The 14,747-nt window shown below is 26.9% G+C and overlaps 2 protein-coding genes across 4 annotated transcripts in view; one reads left to right on the top strand and one right to left on the bottom strand.

Annotated features, from left to right (window-relative positions):
* LOC135928739 (uncharacterized) overlaps positions 1–9,628 on the top strand; it is a 30,173-nt gene extending 20,545 nt beyond the window's left edge. Inside the window, exons 2-7 of one of the 2 annotated variants that reach the window (XM_065465276.1) lie at positions 4,959–5,117; positions 5,902–6,084; positions 6,305–6,486; positions 7,254–7,321; positions 9,041–9,092; positions 9,364–9,628. In XM_065465276.1, the coding sequence (XP_065321348.1) occupies positions 5,903–6,084; positions 6,305–6,486; positions 7,254–7,321; positions 9,041–9,092; positions 9,364–9,404 (525 nt within the window). In that variant the 5' untranslated portion in view covers positions 4,959–5,117; position 5,902 and the 3' untranslated portion in view covers positions 9,405–9,628. The remainder of the gene's footprint in view (positions 1–4,958; positions 5,118–5,901; positions 6,085–6,304; positions 6,487–7,253; positions 7,322–9,040; positions 9,093–9,363) is intronic. The other variant, XM_065465225.1, reaches the window with a different exon arrangement.
* Positions 9,629–11,309: 1,681 nt separating this feature from the next.
* Positions 11,310–14,747, bottom strand: part of LOC135928926 (methionine--tRNA ligase, mitochondrial-like) — a 28,420-nt gene continuing 24,982 nt past the window's right edge. For both annotated transcript variants that reach the window (XM_065465387.1, XM_065465379.1), the window contains 2 exons: positions 12,342–12,587; positions 11,310–12,148 (listed from right to left, as the gene is read on the bottom strand). In XM_065465387.1, the coding sequence (XP_065321459.1) occupies positions 11,465–12,148; positions 12,342–12,587 (930 nt within the window). In that variant the 3' untranslated portion in view covers positions 11,310–11,464. The remainder of the gene's footprint in view (positions 12,149–12,341; positions 12,588–14,747) is intronic.

Here is a 14,747-nt window from a genome sequence, read left to right as displayed (position 1 = left end):
TATGATGTCAATTCTCAGTTTAGTCAAAAATATTTAGATTTTGGGTATTTAAAAAAATTATTTAGATTTTTGAGATTTTAAAAATATTTTATTTTTTTGACTCATTTTTTGTAAACTTACTCATATAAACATAAAATGAAAAAAAATTTAAGTTTCCGTCATTATTTTTTGAGTAGATGATGTCAATTCTCAGTTTAGTCAAAAATGTTTAGATTTTGGGGATTTAAAAAAAATATTTAGATTTTTGAGATTTTAAAAATATTTTATTTTTTTTTTGACTCATTTTGTGTAAACCTACTCATATATACATAAAATAAAATAAAATTTAAGTTTCCGTCATTATTTTTTTGAGTTATGATGTCAATTCTCAGTTTAGTCAATAATATTTAGACTTTTGGGATTTTAAAAATATTTTTTTTTGACTCATTTTGTGTAAACTTACTCATATATACATAAAATAAAAAAAAATTTAGGTTTCCGTCATTATTTTTTGAGTTATGATGTCAATTCTCAGTTTAGTCAAAAATATTTAGATTTTTGGGATTTTAAAAATATTTTTTTTTTGACTCATTTTGTGTAAACTTACTCATCAGTAATAATATGATTTGTTGTAACACATTTCATAATGTGAAAAAACATTCTTATATAGTTAAATAACTTTCCATAATTATTGTAAAAACATTTTGATAAAATTTTTAAAAATTTTTGATATAATTTTTTTTAATTTTTTTTAATAATAAGAGTTTTTAAACTTAATGAAGATTAACGTCAAAGTTATGAATCGAATAAAAAATTTTTATGTTTTGGACCCAAGATAAAAATTTTATAAGATTTTTAGAATAATTTTTTTTTAAAATGCATTGTAAATTTTTTTAAATTTAAAGTATTATTACAATATATTAATGTTACTTTTAGTTATCTAAAGAAGGAAATCAGGATAAGAAATTAGATAATTTCTTAATAAACATAAGTGAAAGAAAATTCGAATTTAGGGTTTTCAGATAATTCTTATTTTTTATATTTTTTTTTGGTTTTAAAATTAAATAAAATTTAAAATTTAATTGTTGTAGTTGCTTTTATTAACCTAAATGACGCATACCAAAAATCATCGAGATGTGCCACCAATCATTCTACCCATAACGGAAGCCCCGACACTTCAATTTAACTTTCCGTAATTATTTTGAGAAAAATACATCCTTTTTTAAAAAAACTTTTAAAAACTTGAAAGAAAATTTTGAGAAAAACATTATATTTTTATAAAATACCGGTAACCTATGCACAATAGGAATAAGTGGATTGAAAAAATTCACAATAGATGGGGCTTTTACTGCGATAAAATTCAAGGCATACCTGGATCAATTATTCGCACTTTTACCATCAATCAAATTCATTACTTATAATGGATAATGCTCCCATACATCGAGCGAGGATAATTAGTGAGAATTCTCCAAATATCATATTTTTCCACCCTATTCGCCGCAATTAAATCCGATAGAAAATTTTTTCGGAGTAATTAAAAATCAATATAGATCAAATTCTCTTAAACCCAACAACCGAAATGAAGTTATTTCAATTGTTACGAGTATTTTAGGCAATTATTTTACATATAATTTTTCAAATTTTTATTCTCACACCATAAAGTTTTTTGAAGAGGGAATTCGATTCAATCCTTTAAATGATTGAATTTGTATAATTGATTTATATTGTGTAATATTTTATTTACATAGAATAAATAAATGATAAATGGTTTTTTTTATTTTGGTGTTTCGAATTGATCATAAAAAATTCTAACAAATAAGAATTATCTGAAAACCCTAAATTCGAGTTTTCACTCATGTTTATTTAAGAAATTATTCAGACTCAAAACTCAAGTCGAGTTTTGAGTCGATTAGTCGACTCATTTTTACGACTCGAGTTCCGAACTTGAGTCGTGAACTTGAGTTTTTATCTTGAGTCATGAACTTGAGTTTTGATCTTGAGTCATGAACTCGAGTTATGAACTTGAGTCGTGAACTAGTCATAAACTTGAGTCGTGAACTCAACAGGTTATCTTAAATTTTATGAAACTCGATTACATATATTAGTATTGTTAATTGGTTGGTTGTGTAGTACCCAGACCTGGCGCTTGGCTCTAAAATTAGACTAAATCTGCTATGAGCACGAGGCCCATGTACCTTAAGTTATTTCTTATTGAACTTATTAGTTAAATCTATGGTTATTTATTACAGATAAATCGATAGATAATTAAAAGACCTATTGAATATGCAACAATTCAAGCGCCACTTTTTGAGTGAAGCTATTTCTACGTAAACGGAAATTTTAATAACATGAATAGAAAAAATAATTCCTAAAATTATATTTTGAAATAAAGAGGCTGCTCGTAGCATAAACTCCTTCCTACAAAATTTTTTTTTATTTATTTGATTTTTTCATTGTAATTATAAAATTTAACTCATATGATTTATAAAGATTTAAATAAATAAAATAAAAATAATTTCAAAGCGGAGTTGAAAAAATAAAATAAATAAAACAATGAATTAGATGCAAAAAAATTTAAAAAATCCCCCACTCCTTAATTAGGTGCCAGATAGGCGATTTGGTTTTTTATTTTATTATAAAATTAATTTCTTTTTTTTTATTTAAGATTTTTTGAAATATTAAATAATTTTTTATAAAAAAATGTATAATATTGCCTATAAATTTTTAAAGGAGATGGAAATGGAAGTTAAATTTAGGGGAAATGTTACTAGAAACCTCTTTATTTCCAAACAGGACTAATTTTAAGTATTGATTTTCCATTCATGTTATCAAAATTTCCGTTAAAAAGAATTTAAAAATCTTAAAACTTAATTTGGTAATCTAGCAGATATTTTTCTCTTAATATTGTACAAAGTTAAAAATAAAATGTTAAGATCCAGACATGCCCATTAAGTGCAATGCTAAAAAAAAAATTTTCACGAACAAATATGAGTAACCATATTTATTTTTTATTCCCGGTCAAATTAATATACACCATATAAAGGTAGAAACTATATTTATTTGATACCCATCCATTATCATATCAATATTTGATTTTGATAAAATTATTCCTGACCTACGTAGAAATAATTTCACTCATTGAGAAGTGGCGCTTGACTTTTTGCCTATTCAATAGGTATTTTAATTATCAATCGATTTATCTCTAATAACCATATATTTATATACTATAATAAGTTCAATAAGAAATAACTTAAATTAAAATATATGGGCCTGAACCACGGATCTGTGATCGGGGTTCGTGCTCATAGCAGATTTTTAGAGCCAACCAACCAATTAACAACACTATATAAGTAATCAAGTTTCATAAAATTTAAGATAACTGTTGAGTTCACGATTCAAATTCATAACTCGAGTTCACGACTTGAGTTCATAACTCGAGTTCACGACTCAAGTTTAGTCTGGATCTTAACATTTTATTTTTAACTTTGTACAATATTAAGAGAAAAATATCTGCTAGATTACCAAATTAAGTTTTAAGATTTTTAAATTCTTTTTAACGGAAATTTTGATAACATGAATGGAAAAATCAATCCTAAAATTAGTCCTGTTTGGAAATAAAGAGGTTTCTAGTAACATTTCCCCTAAATTTAACTTCCATTTCCATCTCCTTTAAAAATTTGTAGGCAATATTATACATTTTTTTATAAAAAATTATTTAATATTTCAAAAAATTTTAAATAAAAAAAAGAAATTAATTTTATAATAAAATAAAAAACCAAATCGCCTGTCTGGCACCTAATTAAGGAGTGGGGGATTTTTTAAATTTTTTTGCATCTAATTCATTGTTTTATTTATTTTATTTTTTCAACTCCGCTTTGAAATTATTTTTATTTTATTTATTTAAATCTTTATAAATCATATGAGTTAAATTTTATAATTACAATGAAAAAATCAAATAAATAAAAAAAAATTTTTGTAGGAAGGAGTTTATGCTACGAGCAACCTCTTTATTTCAAAATATAATTATTATTTTTTCTATTCATGTTATTAAAATTTCCGTTTACGTAGAAATAGCACTCATATAAACATAAAATGAAAAAAAATTTAAGTTTCCGTCATTATTTTTTGAGTTAGGATGTCAATTCTCAGTTTAGTTAAAAATATTTAGATTTTGGGGATTTTAAAAAAATATTTAGATTTTTGAGATTTTAAAAATATTTTATTTTTTTGACTCATTTTTTGTAAACTTACTCATATAAACATAAAATAAAAAAAAATTTAATTTTCCGTCATTATTTTTTGAGTTATGATGTCACTTCTCAGTTTAGTCAAAAATATTTAGATTTTGGCGATTTTAAAAAAATATTTAGATTTTTGAGATTTTAAAAATATTTTATTTTTTTGACTCATTTTTTGTAAACTTACTCATATAAACAGAAAATGAAAAAATATTTAAGTTTCCGTCATTATTTTTTGAGTAGATGATGTCAATTCTCAGTTTAGTCAAAAATATTTAGATTTTGGAAAGTAAAAATTGACACACCCTGATCGAAGTTTTTTTTTAAACAAAAATAAGGGCCGGGAAGAATATAAAACTCGCACCGGCTGTACAAATAGTGCCTCTGCAGGTCTGTGGCAGATAGCATAAATAAAAGTTAATAGCGAATACTATACATTTAAAAAAATAAAAATTGATAATTTTAAATAAAATGTGATTAAGTTATTGTCAGGATATATCGATACACAATAATGAAATCCACCCGATATTTTTTGCCGATGCCGAATTAGGATGGATAAATTATTTTTTGATTTAATTTTACACTAAAAAAATATTTTATTATAATTTATTGTAAAAATTGTTAATTTTTTTGTGCATTTTTATTTTTTATTTAAAATCTTTTAAAAACGTTGCCCCTCGCTGGTTTTTTCAAATATATATTTAAATATTTTTATAGCTCTTATTACCTTTTTTTTTTAAGTAATGGAAATTTTTACTATAATATTTCCGTCGACTGAGTGAAAAAAGATCTATGTCCGATCCGATTGAACTTGGATAGGTGGGAATTGGGTAGACATTTTCTCGACTCGGTCGAATTCGGATCTTGATTTTAGAAACTCGGGCCTCGACAAAATTTTAAGTAATATTTTATATCCTATTGTTTTTATGAATATTTTTTTCAAGAATAATAATAAAATTGTTTATTTCTACAAATTTTCCCGATTAGGTTAAAAAAGCATACATAATCGCATCGGACCAATTTCTAAAATATAATTTAGGGGAGTTGGACCTGAAAAATTTAGATAGGGCAAGATTTAATTATAATCTAAAAAAAATTAATGAATTTAAATAAAATATTATTTTGTATATGTTTTAAGTCATTTTTTAATATAAATATTTATTCGATACTCGGCAATAGTATTGTTATTAGTTGATTTCTCTTACGACCACGATTAAATGTCGTAGTAACCCGACCAAAAACTCGAACAACCCAAATTAGTCGATTAGCTTTAATATTTTTTATTTTTGGTAGGAAGATTTTTTTACATTATTTATTCATAGTAAATTAGGAGCCATATATCTTTTATTTTTTAATATAAGGAATTCAATAAAATAAATTATAAGAATTTTATTTTAACTTAGTCGACTAATTTGGTCGCATGGAGTATTTTACAACCAAAAACAACTTTTGTCTTAGTCGAATAAATTTAGTTATTTAAAAGCAGAACTCGGATGTATTGGTATGGGCAAAAAAGTGATATCGGTGTATATCATATCTGGTTATTATCTGTCTCGCTATATAAGTATCGAGAGCCCAAAAAAAAAGAAGTGTGGGTGGGGGGGGGGGGTGTAACATTTTTGAAAACATTTATCTAATTAAAGATTTATAATATTTGTATTGATCAAAAAATTATAAAATAAAGAATGCCCAAAGACTTTATAAGAGAGAAGAAATTGAGCGACGTAAAGATCATTAAACATGACATCCCCGAAACCAAAAAGATGTTGGTAGTTGATAGTGGAGTTGCACCGAGCTCAAATGAACCCAGTGTATCTGCTGGTAGCCATAAACGAGAGTTATACACTCGTCCAAAAAATGAAACCAGGTTTTTCCATAGGCACAGAAATTATCCGTTTTATTTTTAGTTATGGGATTTGGAATAAATATAAGTTTCTTGAATATATTTTTTAGAATTTTTATCTGACAACTAAGTTTTCATCTTAAAATAAATTTAGCTTCTTTTTAAAAAAATTTATCTCGTAATTAATTTCAGGAGAAATTATTTAAAAAATTTATTTTATTAGATGCTTAAAAAATTAATATAGATTTCACTTAAGGCCAATGAGTCATGGCCATTATAAACGGGCTACCATCGAAGAAAAATCTATCAAAAATTATGACGGTAGAAAATCGGAAAAGATTACATTAGAGATTTACAAACCAAGAACTACTTTAATTCATCAAAGTGCATCCTACAAGGAATTGGAAGAAGCCGCTCAACAATTATGTAGGACAGAATACTTATATATTTTATGCGATCCTAGCAAATTTTTTATAGTTTTTAGATAACTGTATCTTTTAAACATTCTATATTTATTAAACCGCTATTATGCAAACAAGATAGGGGTCAATTTGTGATTTTGATTAGGCTGCCCTTTCATTATAAGTTACTAATAAAAATGAAAATTTTACCAGAGAATGCTGCAATATTCGGTCTCTTTAAAATAAGCGCTTGATGTTCCTTTATAAGCATTTTTGATTATATATAAATGTTATTTATAAATTAATTTTATAGTTTAGATTTTCATTATTTTTTATAACAATTAGTGATCTGCATAGGGCCTAATTTTTCAAGCACGACAAGAACCGATTTTTTTAAAAAAAAACCTGCTCTGCCCGGCCCGATTGAAATATTTTTTGCTATGAAAAGCCCGACCCTAAAATTTAATTGTCCGCCCGATTTTATTTAGATACATAAAAATTTAATAATTTTTTTGATTGTAAAAATATTAGCGCCTTGTTTCTTGCAAGATTTTAAAATATCAATTTATTTGACAAATGTAATGATATCATATTTGGAAATTTAGACACGACCCGAAATTTTTGAAAAATATTAGGCCCGACACAGCCCGAACCGAAGTTATTTTTTAAAAATAAACCCGACGCGACCAGATACCCGTTCGGGACGTCTTGCAGATCTCTAATATCAAATCTTCTTGATTGCATGATTACCCAGAAATTTATCTAAACAAGAATTATTGTATTTCAATTTAGGTGGTCAAAATAATAAAAAGATTATGCTCACTAACGATCAACATCATGAATGGTGGAAAAGATTCAGAGTAAAAAAATAAAATGGCTATAAACCTGATATTATGTATGCCAATTTAGATTATTACCTTATATTAACGCCCTGACTTTATGATAATGTGTTATTTTTTTAAGTCGTTTATATCAAAGTAGTGGTTTTTGATTTATGTATAACAATTAAAATTTCATGTTCACAGTTCTATAAATGAAGCAAAATATAAATGACAGTTGAATTAAAATTCAAATGGGATTTATTATTTCGTTCAACACATTCGAAAAAAAATTCAAAAAATTGTTGTCAGAAAATCCAATCCGAGTATTTGTTTTTTATGAACTACTATATTTCAAAGCGGAATATTTTAAGAGCTAAAGGATAATAAAAAATTCAAAATTTGGTCGAGGTTTGAATTAGGTTAATAAATTTTAAAATTAACGGTTAAACCGACCAATCTGGATCGGTTTACTTAAGGCGCTAAATTTTTACAAAAATCTTGTCTTATTTTTAGATGCAAAAGTATTATTTATGGCCCTAAAATTCTCTATATATACCACTGTCAAGATTTTATATTTTGGGCAGAGGCTTCAGATCAAAAATCTGTCCACTTTTTATAGATTTTTCTTTTCTAATATTTGATATGGAATTAGTGAAATTTACCACAATAGATGAATGATTCTAAAAAACAGCTCCATTAAGTTTTCATGTAGTGATCAGGAAAGTAAACCCTCCTTCTAAAAAAATCTCGGGTTCAGTGATAAATCTCTGAACCCGGTTCGAGTTCAGTGATAAATCTCTGAACCCGGTTCGAGTTCAGTGATAAATCTCTGAACCCGGTTCGAGTTCAGTGTTAAACTAGAAAAATAATGATTTATTAAAATTAGTTAAAATAACAGAAATATTTTTTTTTAAATTTATTTTAATTAGTATTGCTATAAAAATAATTTATCATCATAATTATAAAAAATAATCTACAAACAATAATATCCTAAAATAGATATTATATATTATCATCATTTATAAAAAAAAACTTTTAAAATTTGCTTTGCTAGGTAAAATTTAAAAATATTTACGAAAAATAGCTGACTCTTAAATATAACAAAAATGATTCCACAAAAAAATATTTTTTTTGAATTAAAAAATTGCTTTAAATAGGAAATCTTTATTAAATGAAAACGTAAGTTTTAATATTATATTATTTTTATCATAATTTAAAATAAATAAAATGAAAGTTTAAAATAAAAAAAATAAATTTTTTTTAAAAAAACCTTTAACCTTGAACCCTAAATTTTAAAAAAGGGTTCGGGTTTAGGTTCAACTAAATATCGAGGGTTCAGGTTCTCATCCCTGGTAGTGATACTTTTTATAGTCTATATATTTTACAGCTGTTTTTTGAAATTGTGTTCAATATGTCTGAAAGAATTTTTAATAAAACTAATTTCTCCAGTTAAAGCTTTATTCTGTTAATATTAACATACTTCATGGCTTTTTTAAAAAAATTTATTTATTATTGGATGAGTAATAACAATGCAGATTGGCTGTTATATAAAGAATGTATATTAATTAAGGCTTTATTTTAAACACCTGGAAAATTATAAGTTTATCAAAATTGGGAAGAGGATTTTTAAGATTATATTTAAAACGAACCATTTTATCTGAGTTTAGGTAAAACATTAATAAGCTCTTAATGACCTTTTATTTATTATGATTTTTCAATGTCAATTTACAATTTACATAATTTATATACTTATTTTAGTTTAAACTGGTTCTGGGTCTAGTTATAGCCACCATTTTAACCTCCATATTAGGTATACACTTTTTAAATGATACAGTATAAAGTAATAAATTAGGAGTAATCTTATTTTGATAATTTAATTCAATTAAGTTTTAATTTAAAAAAAACATTATATCATGAATTAATGGACTGCAAATATAACTCCATAAGTCAACCTAAAATATCATAAAAAGAAGGGATATAAGTGATATTTATCGCTTATTAATTTTAATGGAGGAATTAAAACAAAGCTTTCTTTCCCTTTCTCTTTTTGTTTTCATTTTACAAAAATTTATATTTATAAGTTCCGATATTAATCAGACTGAGTACGCGCAAGAAGATGTAACAAGAAACCGTACAGAGGCTAAGAACGGAACATTGATAAACTTTTTGTAACTTATTATATTGTCTTTTATAAAAAATGATTGCAAGTTATTAGATGTTGAAGATATGTTTCTGATTTTTAAAAAAATTATATTTACATATACCCTTCTTATAAAATAACTTGTGAACAAATATGTCACATTTTAAGGATATTTATTTCAGATAAACTTACCCTCTCACGTTAAAAATTGTTTACCCAATCATTTCATATATATTATATTTTTTTAAACTTTTTAATTATGAAAATCATATTATATTTCTTATATGCAACAAAAGATGATTAATATTTATTTACAAGCTTGTTATCTGTTATAATAAATCAAAATTTACAAATAATGGTTTCTGATTTTTTTCTAAGAGTAAAAGCTTGGTATACATTTAAATATTAATGAAAATAAGTTATATATTATCTTCTTCTTTTCCGTTTATCCAATTCCCCTCTGATTTTTCTTTTCCATTTTTGACGGTCCAGAGTATAGTAATCATATTTTGTCTTAAGTTTCACATGCCCAAACCATCCTAGTCGATTTATTCTCATTACTACTTTAATAACTTCTATTCCAATTCTTGCCCCCAATTCCTTGCTAATTTTTCTCTCTCTCAGAGATATCCCACACATTCATTAATCTCTGTTCTTTCCAATTTGGCTTCGTGGGCCACTTCATTGTCCATGTTTCGCCACCATAAACTAAACAACTCCTCCGCAGCTTACGTACTTTCCCCTTGACGTTTTTATTTCTTAGAATAGACGATATCAATCTGAATTTCTTCCATGCTTGTGTGACCTATACAAATAACAGCAGAATTTACACCACCATCTGCGTTTAGCATATCACCCAATTAGCAAAACTTTTCCCCTTTCCCAGGGTAAAAGTTATATATAATATATATAAGTGTCGTCAATATAAAATTCGAAACCTTATACAATTACATTAAAATAGATTTTGATTATTATAAATCGTTTTTTCTTATAGGGTTCAAGTCCAATTCAACTTTTGGTTTAAATTAAGTTAGGGTATAAAATCTTATTTATATTTAGAGTCCTCAACCATCCCCTTAAATTTAAGAAGCAAATATTTGTTTGTATATTAAATTGACGAAATTTTAGTTAAAAAATATTAGTGAAATATTGAATTAGGGGGAGCAAAGTTTAAACAATTATTTATATAATAAATTATATAATAACATCATGAAAACCCTTTCCTAAATCCATGTTAAATTTAATGGGAAAAAAATTGAAAATTTTTGCCTAAATTATTTTAGAAAATTTTATTCCTCTTGCCTTATTCATTTAGAGGCTTACATCCAATTTTTTAATTAAATAGTATATTTTTGAGTATTAAATCTAAATAAGTCCCTAATCAAAATATCAATATTATATTATAGATAATTTACCATCATTAAAAATAATGTTATGCTAATAATCAGAAAGTAGCAGGCCCGTAAAATGATATAACTTTGAAAAGCCAGTGACAAGCTTAAATTATATTTTTTATAAACACAAACCCAGACCAAACTGATTTTTTAAAAATTTAAATAATAGCCAGTGAAAAACATGAATGATTTAGATTTCGCTTTTAAAATTTTAATTTCCCTTTAAAACTCTTTATAAAATGCAGTCAATGTCATTGTTTTTAGAATAACCAGAAAATCCAGACCGGAATATTAAAAAAAATCTCTATTTAAACCGGCCGGATATGATGGGTACTGCTAATACTCAAATTAAAATTTCATATCCTCGGAAAATTATAAGTGCATGATTATTATATTCCTTTGTTTGAACAAGTAGGAGCAGTTTTAAATCTTTTTAGGGTAAAAAGATATAAACAATTGTTTTATTTAAAAAATTAATTTGGAGAAAGATGTCATAATAAATCATAACAAAAAAAACAGAAAAACTTCACTTTTTATCAATTTCAACATCCATCATTTTAAAAACAATTATGAAGAGATAGTAAAAAGATTTTATCATCCATGATAATGAGAAGAAATCAGTTTAGTTATATAGTCGTTTTTTATTGGTCATCTCAATCTTGGGTAAAAAACTTTTCGCTCTTGGTGTTGTTCCTTTGACCGAGCGTCAAATTCGGGCAGGTATGAACGATTAAAATCATCCCATTGGCAGGCGCGAACCCAGGTGCGGTCCCGGTGCGAGACGGCCAGGCGGTCCAATAACTCTGATGCGAGGGCAGGCGCAAAAGGAGAAAAAAGAAGACCCACGACTCTCAAGAGGTTGTGAGTGGCGACAAGAAGGTGAGTCGTATTCGACGGTGATGCAGCATTAGAGTCCCAAGGGCGAACGATTTCGAAGGCTAAGTTGCATGCCCGAACAGCCTCGAGGGCGTCTTCAATGGCGCGATCAAAGCGGTGTATTTGCGGGCTGCAACGGTTCTCAAAATGATTGGGGAGAGATAAAAGACGAACCTGCAGGTCGAGGTAAAAGGAGGGTAAGTCGGATCCTGGTTGTGATTCTGCAAAATTTAAGTGACCGAAGGAGGCATTTATAGAGGCAGCCCGGTTAAGTAGGTTGCCCAGGGTGTTAGCCAAGTCCGCACTGACTAAAGACCGAAGCCGAGTTGGATCATAATTAGAGTCTTGTGATAGTTCAGCAGAGCCTCGTATAAGTGCGTACCGAAGACCGCTAAGTCCGGCAAAAAGTGGAGCGGCTGTAATAGGGTCCACGGAGTTTCCAAAACTCTTGGACATCTTTATGATTAAATAAATTTTCAAAAATAATTACTCCGAAATTTGGAGTGTTTGAAATGGTAGAAATTATCAATATGTTAGATGATCTAAAATAAACTAATATAGTAAATCAAATAGATGTATAGGTGCTATGAATAGTTGCATTTTTCCCCTTCCCCTTCAAAATATGATACCAATCTTTATAACAACAAACCTTTTGATGATCCACTAGCCAATGAGAATGACATATAATCTGACGTGGTGGATCCAAGCCGGCTGCTATAAGAAGGGCCGGCCATAATACGCAATGAAACTTGAGAATGTCCTTACCCACGTATTGATGAGTTGGTGGCCAGTAAAAGCGACTGGGTTGCTTTTTTAAACTATCAGATGAGGTCAGCTCCGGTTCGAATCCCGAAGCGGTTAAGTAGCTGGCAAGGGCATCAAACCATACATAGATCTAATATATATGAGAAAGATAGAACTAGGGAGATTTAAGAGAATAAAAATGAAGAACACCATTAACTTCTAATTAATAATTATTATAATTTCAAAAGGTCTTCATTAACTTAAAATGAATATAAAATTATTTTATGACAACAAAAAAAATAGTTAAGTGTAATGTTGCATATTTTTTGACAACATATCATTTGGTCGTGCCTAGAAAATTATCTTAGCTCTGGTATAGTAAAAATATGGTTAAAAGCACCCTTTATTTAAATAGGATTAGATGATCCTTTTAATATTGGAATAAGCCTCCAGAAAAATCTATTGAATAATAAAGTATTCGTATCCAAATTGTAAATTTCGAATCTAATAATTTAGTATTCATTTTTTAAGATTATTTTTAAAAGAGGATGGACTAATTTATTTTACATTTTAATTAGTACACAAAAAAAAATTCAAACATGTTTTTTGAATAATTAACAATTTAAGATATCTTTATAATATTTTAAAAACAAATTGATAAAAAAGCCATTTTCCAAATCTTAATTATTACTTATTTTTAGTGTTATTAAAGTAACTAGTTAAAAGTAACTATATTTACCTGTAACTTATTGCTAAAAAATAACTGTAACTAGTTGTATTTTATAAATTGTAACTAGTTATATTTTGTGAAATGTAACTGCCAAAAGTAACTAGTTACTTCTAAAAATATGTATGTATAAATCTAAATAATATATTCAAATAATTAATTTTATTTTTAATATGTGAATTGATCATTTATTAAAAGAATATTAAAATTATAATTAATATACTATAACTTTATAAAAATACTAGCTGATAGCCCGTCAAGAATGACGGGGAATCAGAATTTTCTCTTATGGATGAATCAGAATAGTCAAATGAGAGGAATAGATTATCCGTATTCATTCTTCCAAGATTTCTATAAATTTTTGGAGAAAATGGCTAAACATATTATGGAAAATATATAATAAAAAAAACATGATTTGTGAGTTTTGATATTTATCAATTCTTTTAAGAAATTTTCCACATCTAGACGCAATAGTTTTTGCCCTCTCACTTCGTATAAAATCTACATTAATCTCAAAATCATCTAAATGCTTTTAAAACCTTCCTAAATACTCTTTAAAAAAAGACCTGCTATCATATATTCGAATCAATTATGGGGGCAAACCTGATTATCTCACAAACACTGTGGTGATATCCACCCCACTGTAATGAACTATTTAGAAGATTTTTAGCAAAAATAATTGCCAAGGGTCAAAACCCAGGGTCTTAACTTTATTAAATATACGTATCAATTAGGATTTGGTGTTAAGGGAGAAGGCAAAATAGCTTCACATGCCATTTGTATTATATCCAAAATCCTCCTAACATGAATATTATCAAAGTAAACTTTAGAAATGCTTTCAATAGCAAATTTCGTGAACATTTCATAATTTGCTTTTATCCCAAATTTACTGTTTATTCAAAATTCCTAGTGACATACTGGAACATTAAAACTCCTTTATTCGGCACACATGGCTTAGATTCTGACGAAAGGATCCAGCAGAGGGCACACTTGGTATTCATTATCTCATCCATTATCTTAAGCCTAAATTTGATATGGACATAAATATTTGGTATCTTGATGATGGAACAATCTGTGATGCTCATAATCGGTTTTCAATTTCTTGAAGCCAATTTTAAAAGAATCATTCTTAATAAGAAATCCTAAATCTGTTTCCATGATAACAATATAAAAAACCCTCATCTAGCAAAATTAATTATTGAGAAAAATTAAAAAAATAATATAATTTAAAAAAAAGTATACCAAGTTGGATTAAGAAAAAAAAATCTTTGTTAATTCGAACCCATGACCCTCATATTTGTAAACGACGCTCTTGGCGATTAGGCCACGACGTTTTTAAAAAATGGTGAATTTTTAAATATATAATAAATTGTGACACGTGACTGTGACAAGGCTTTTATAAATATTATAGATGAGATGTAATTAAAAGAAGAGAAATAAAAAAAAATTATGTTTGGTCGGTGGGGCTTAATGACCCATGTATAAATATACAGTTGGATCGACAAATTTAATGATATTCTTTGTTGTAGGTAGAAGCCTTATTTTGGATCACCTGTGATGTAACCTTTGCACTATTATTTAATA

This window comes from Gordionus sp. m RMFG-2023, chromosome 1 (genome assembly GCF_954871325.1).
Source record: "Gordionus sp. m RMFG-2023 chromosome 1, tfGorSpeb1-WG-v2, whole genome shotgun sequence".
NCBI classification, from domain to species: Eukaryota; Metazoa; Nematomorpha; class Gordioida; order Chordodea; family Parachordodidae; genus Gordionus; species Gordionus sp. m RMFG-2023.
This window is presented reverse-complemented; position numbering and strand designations above follow the sequence as displayed.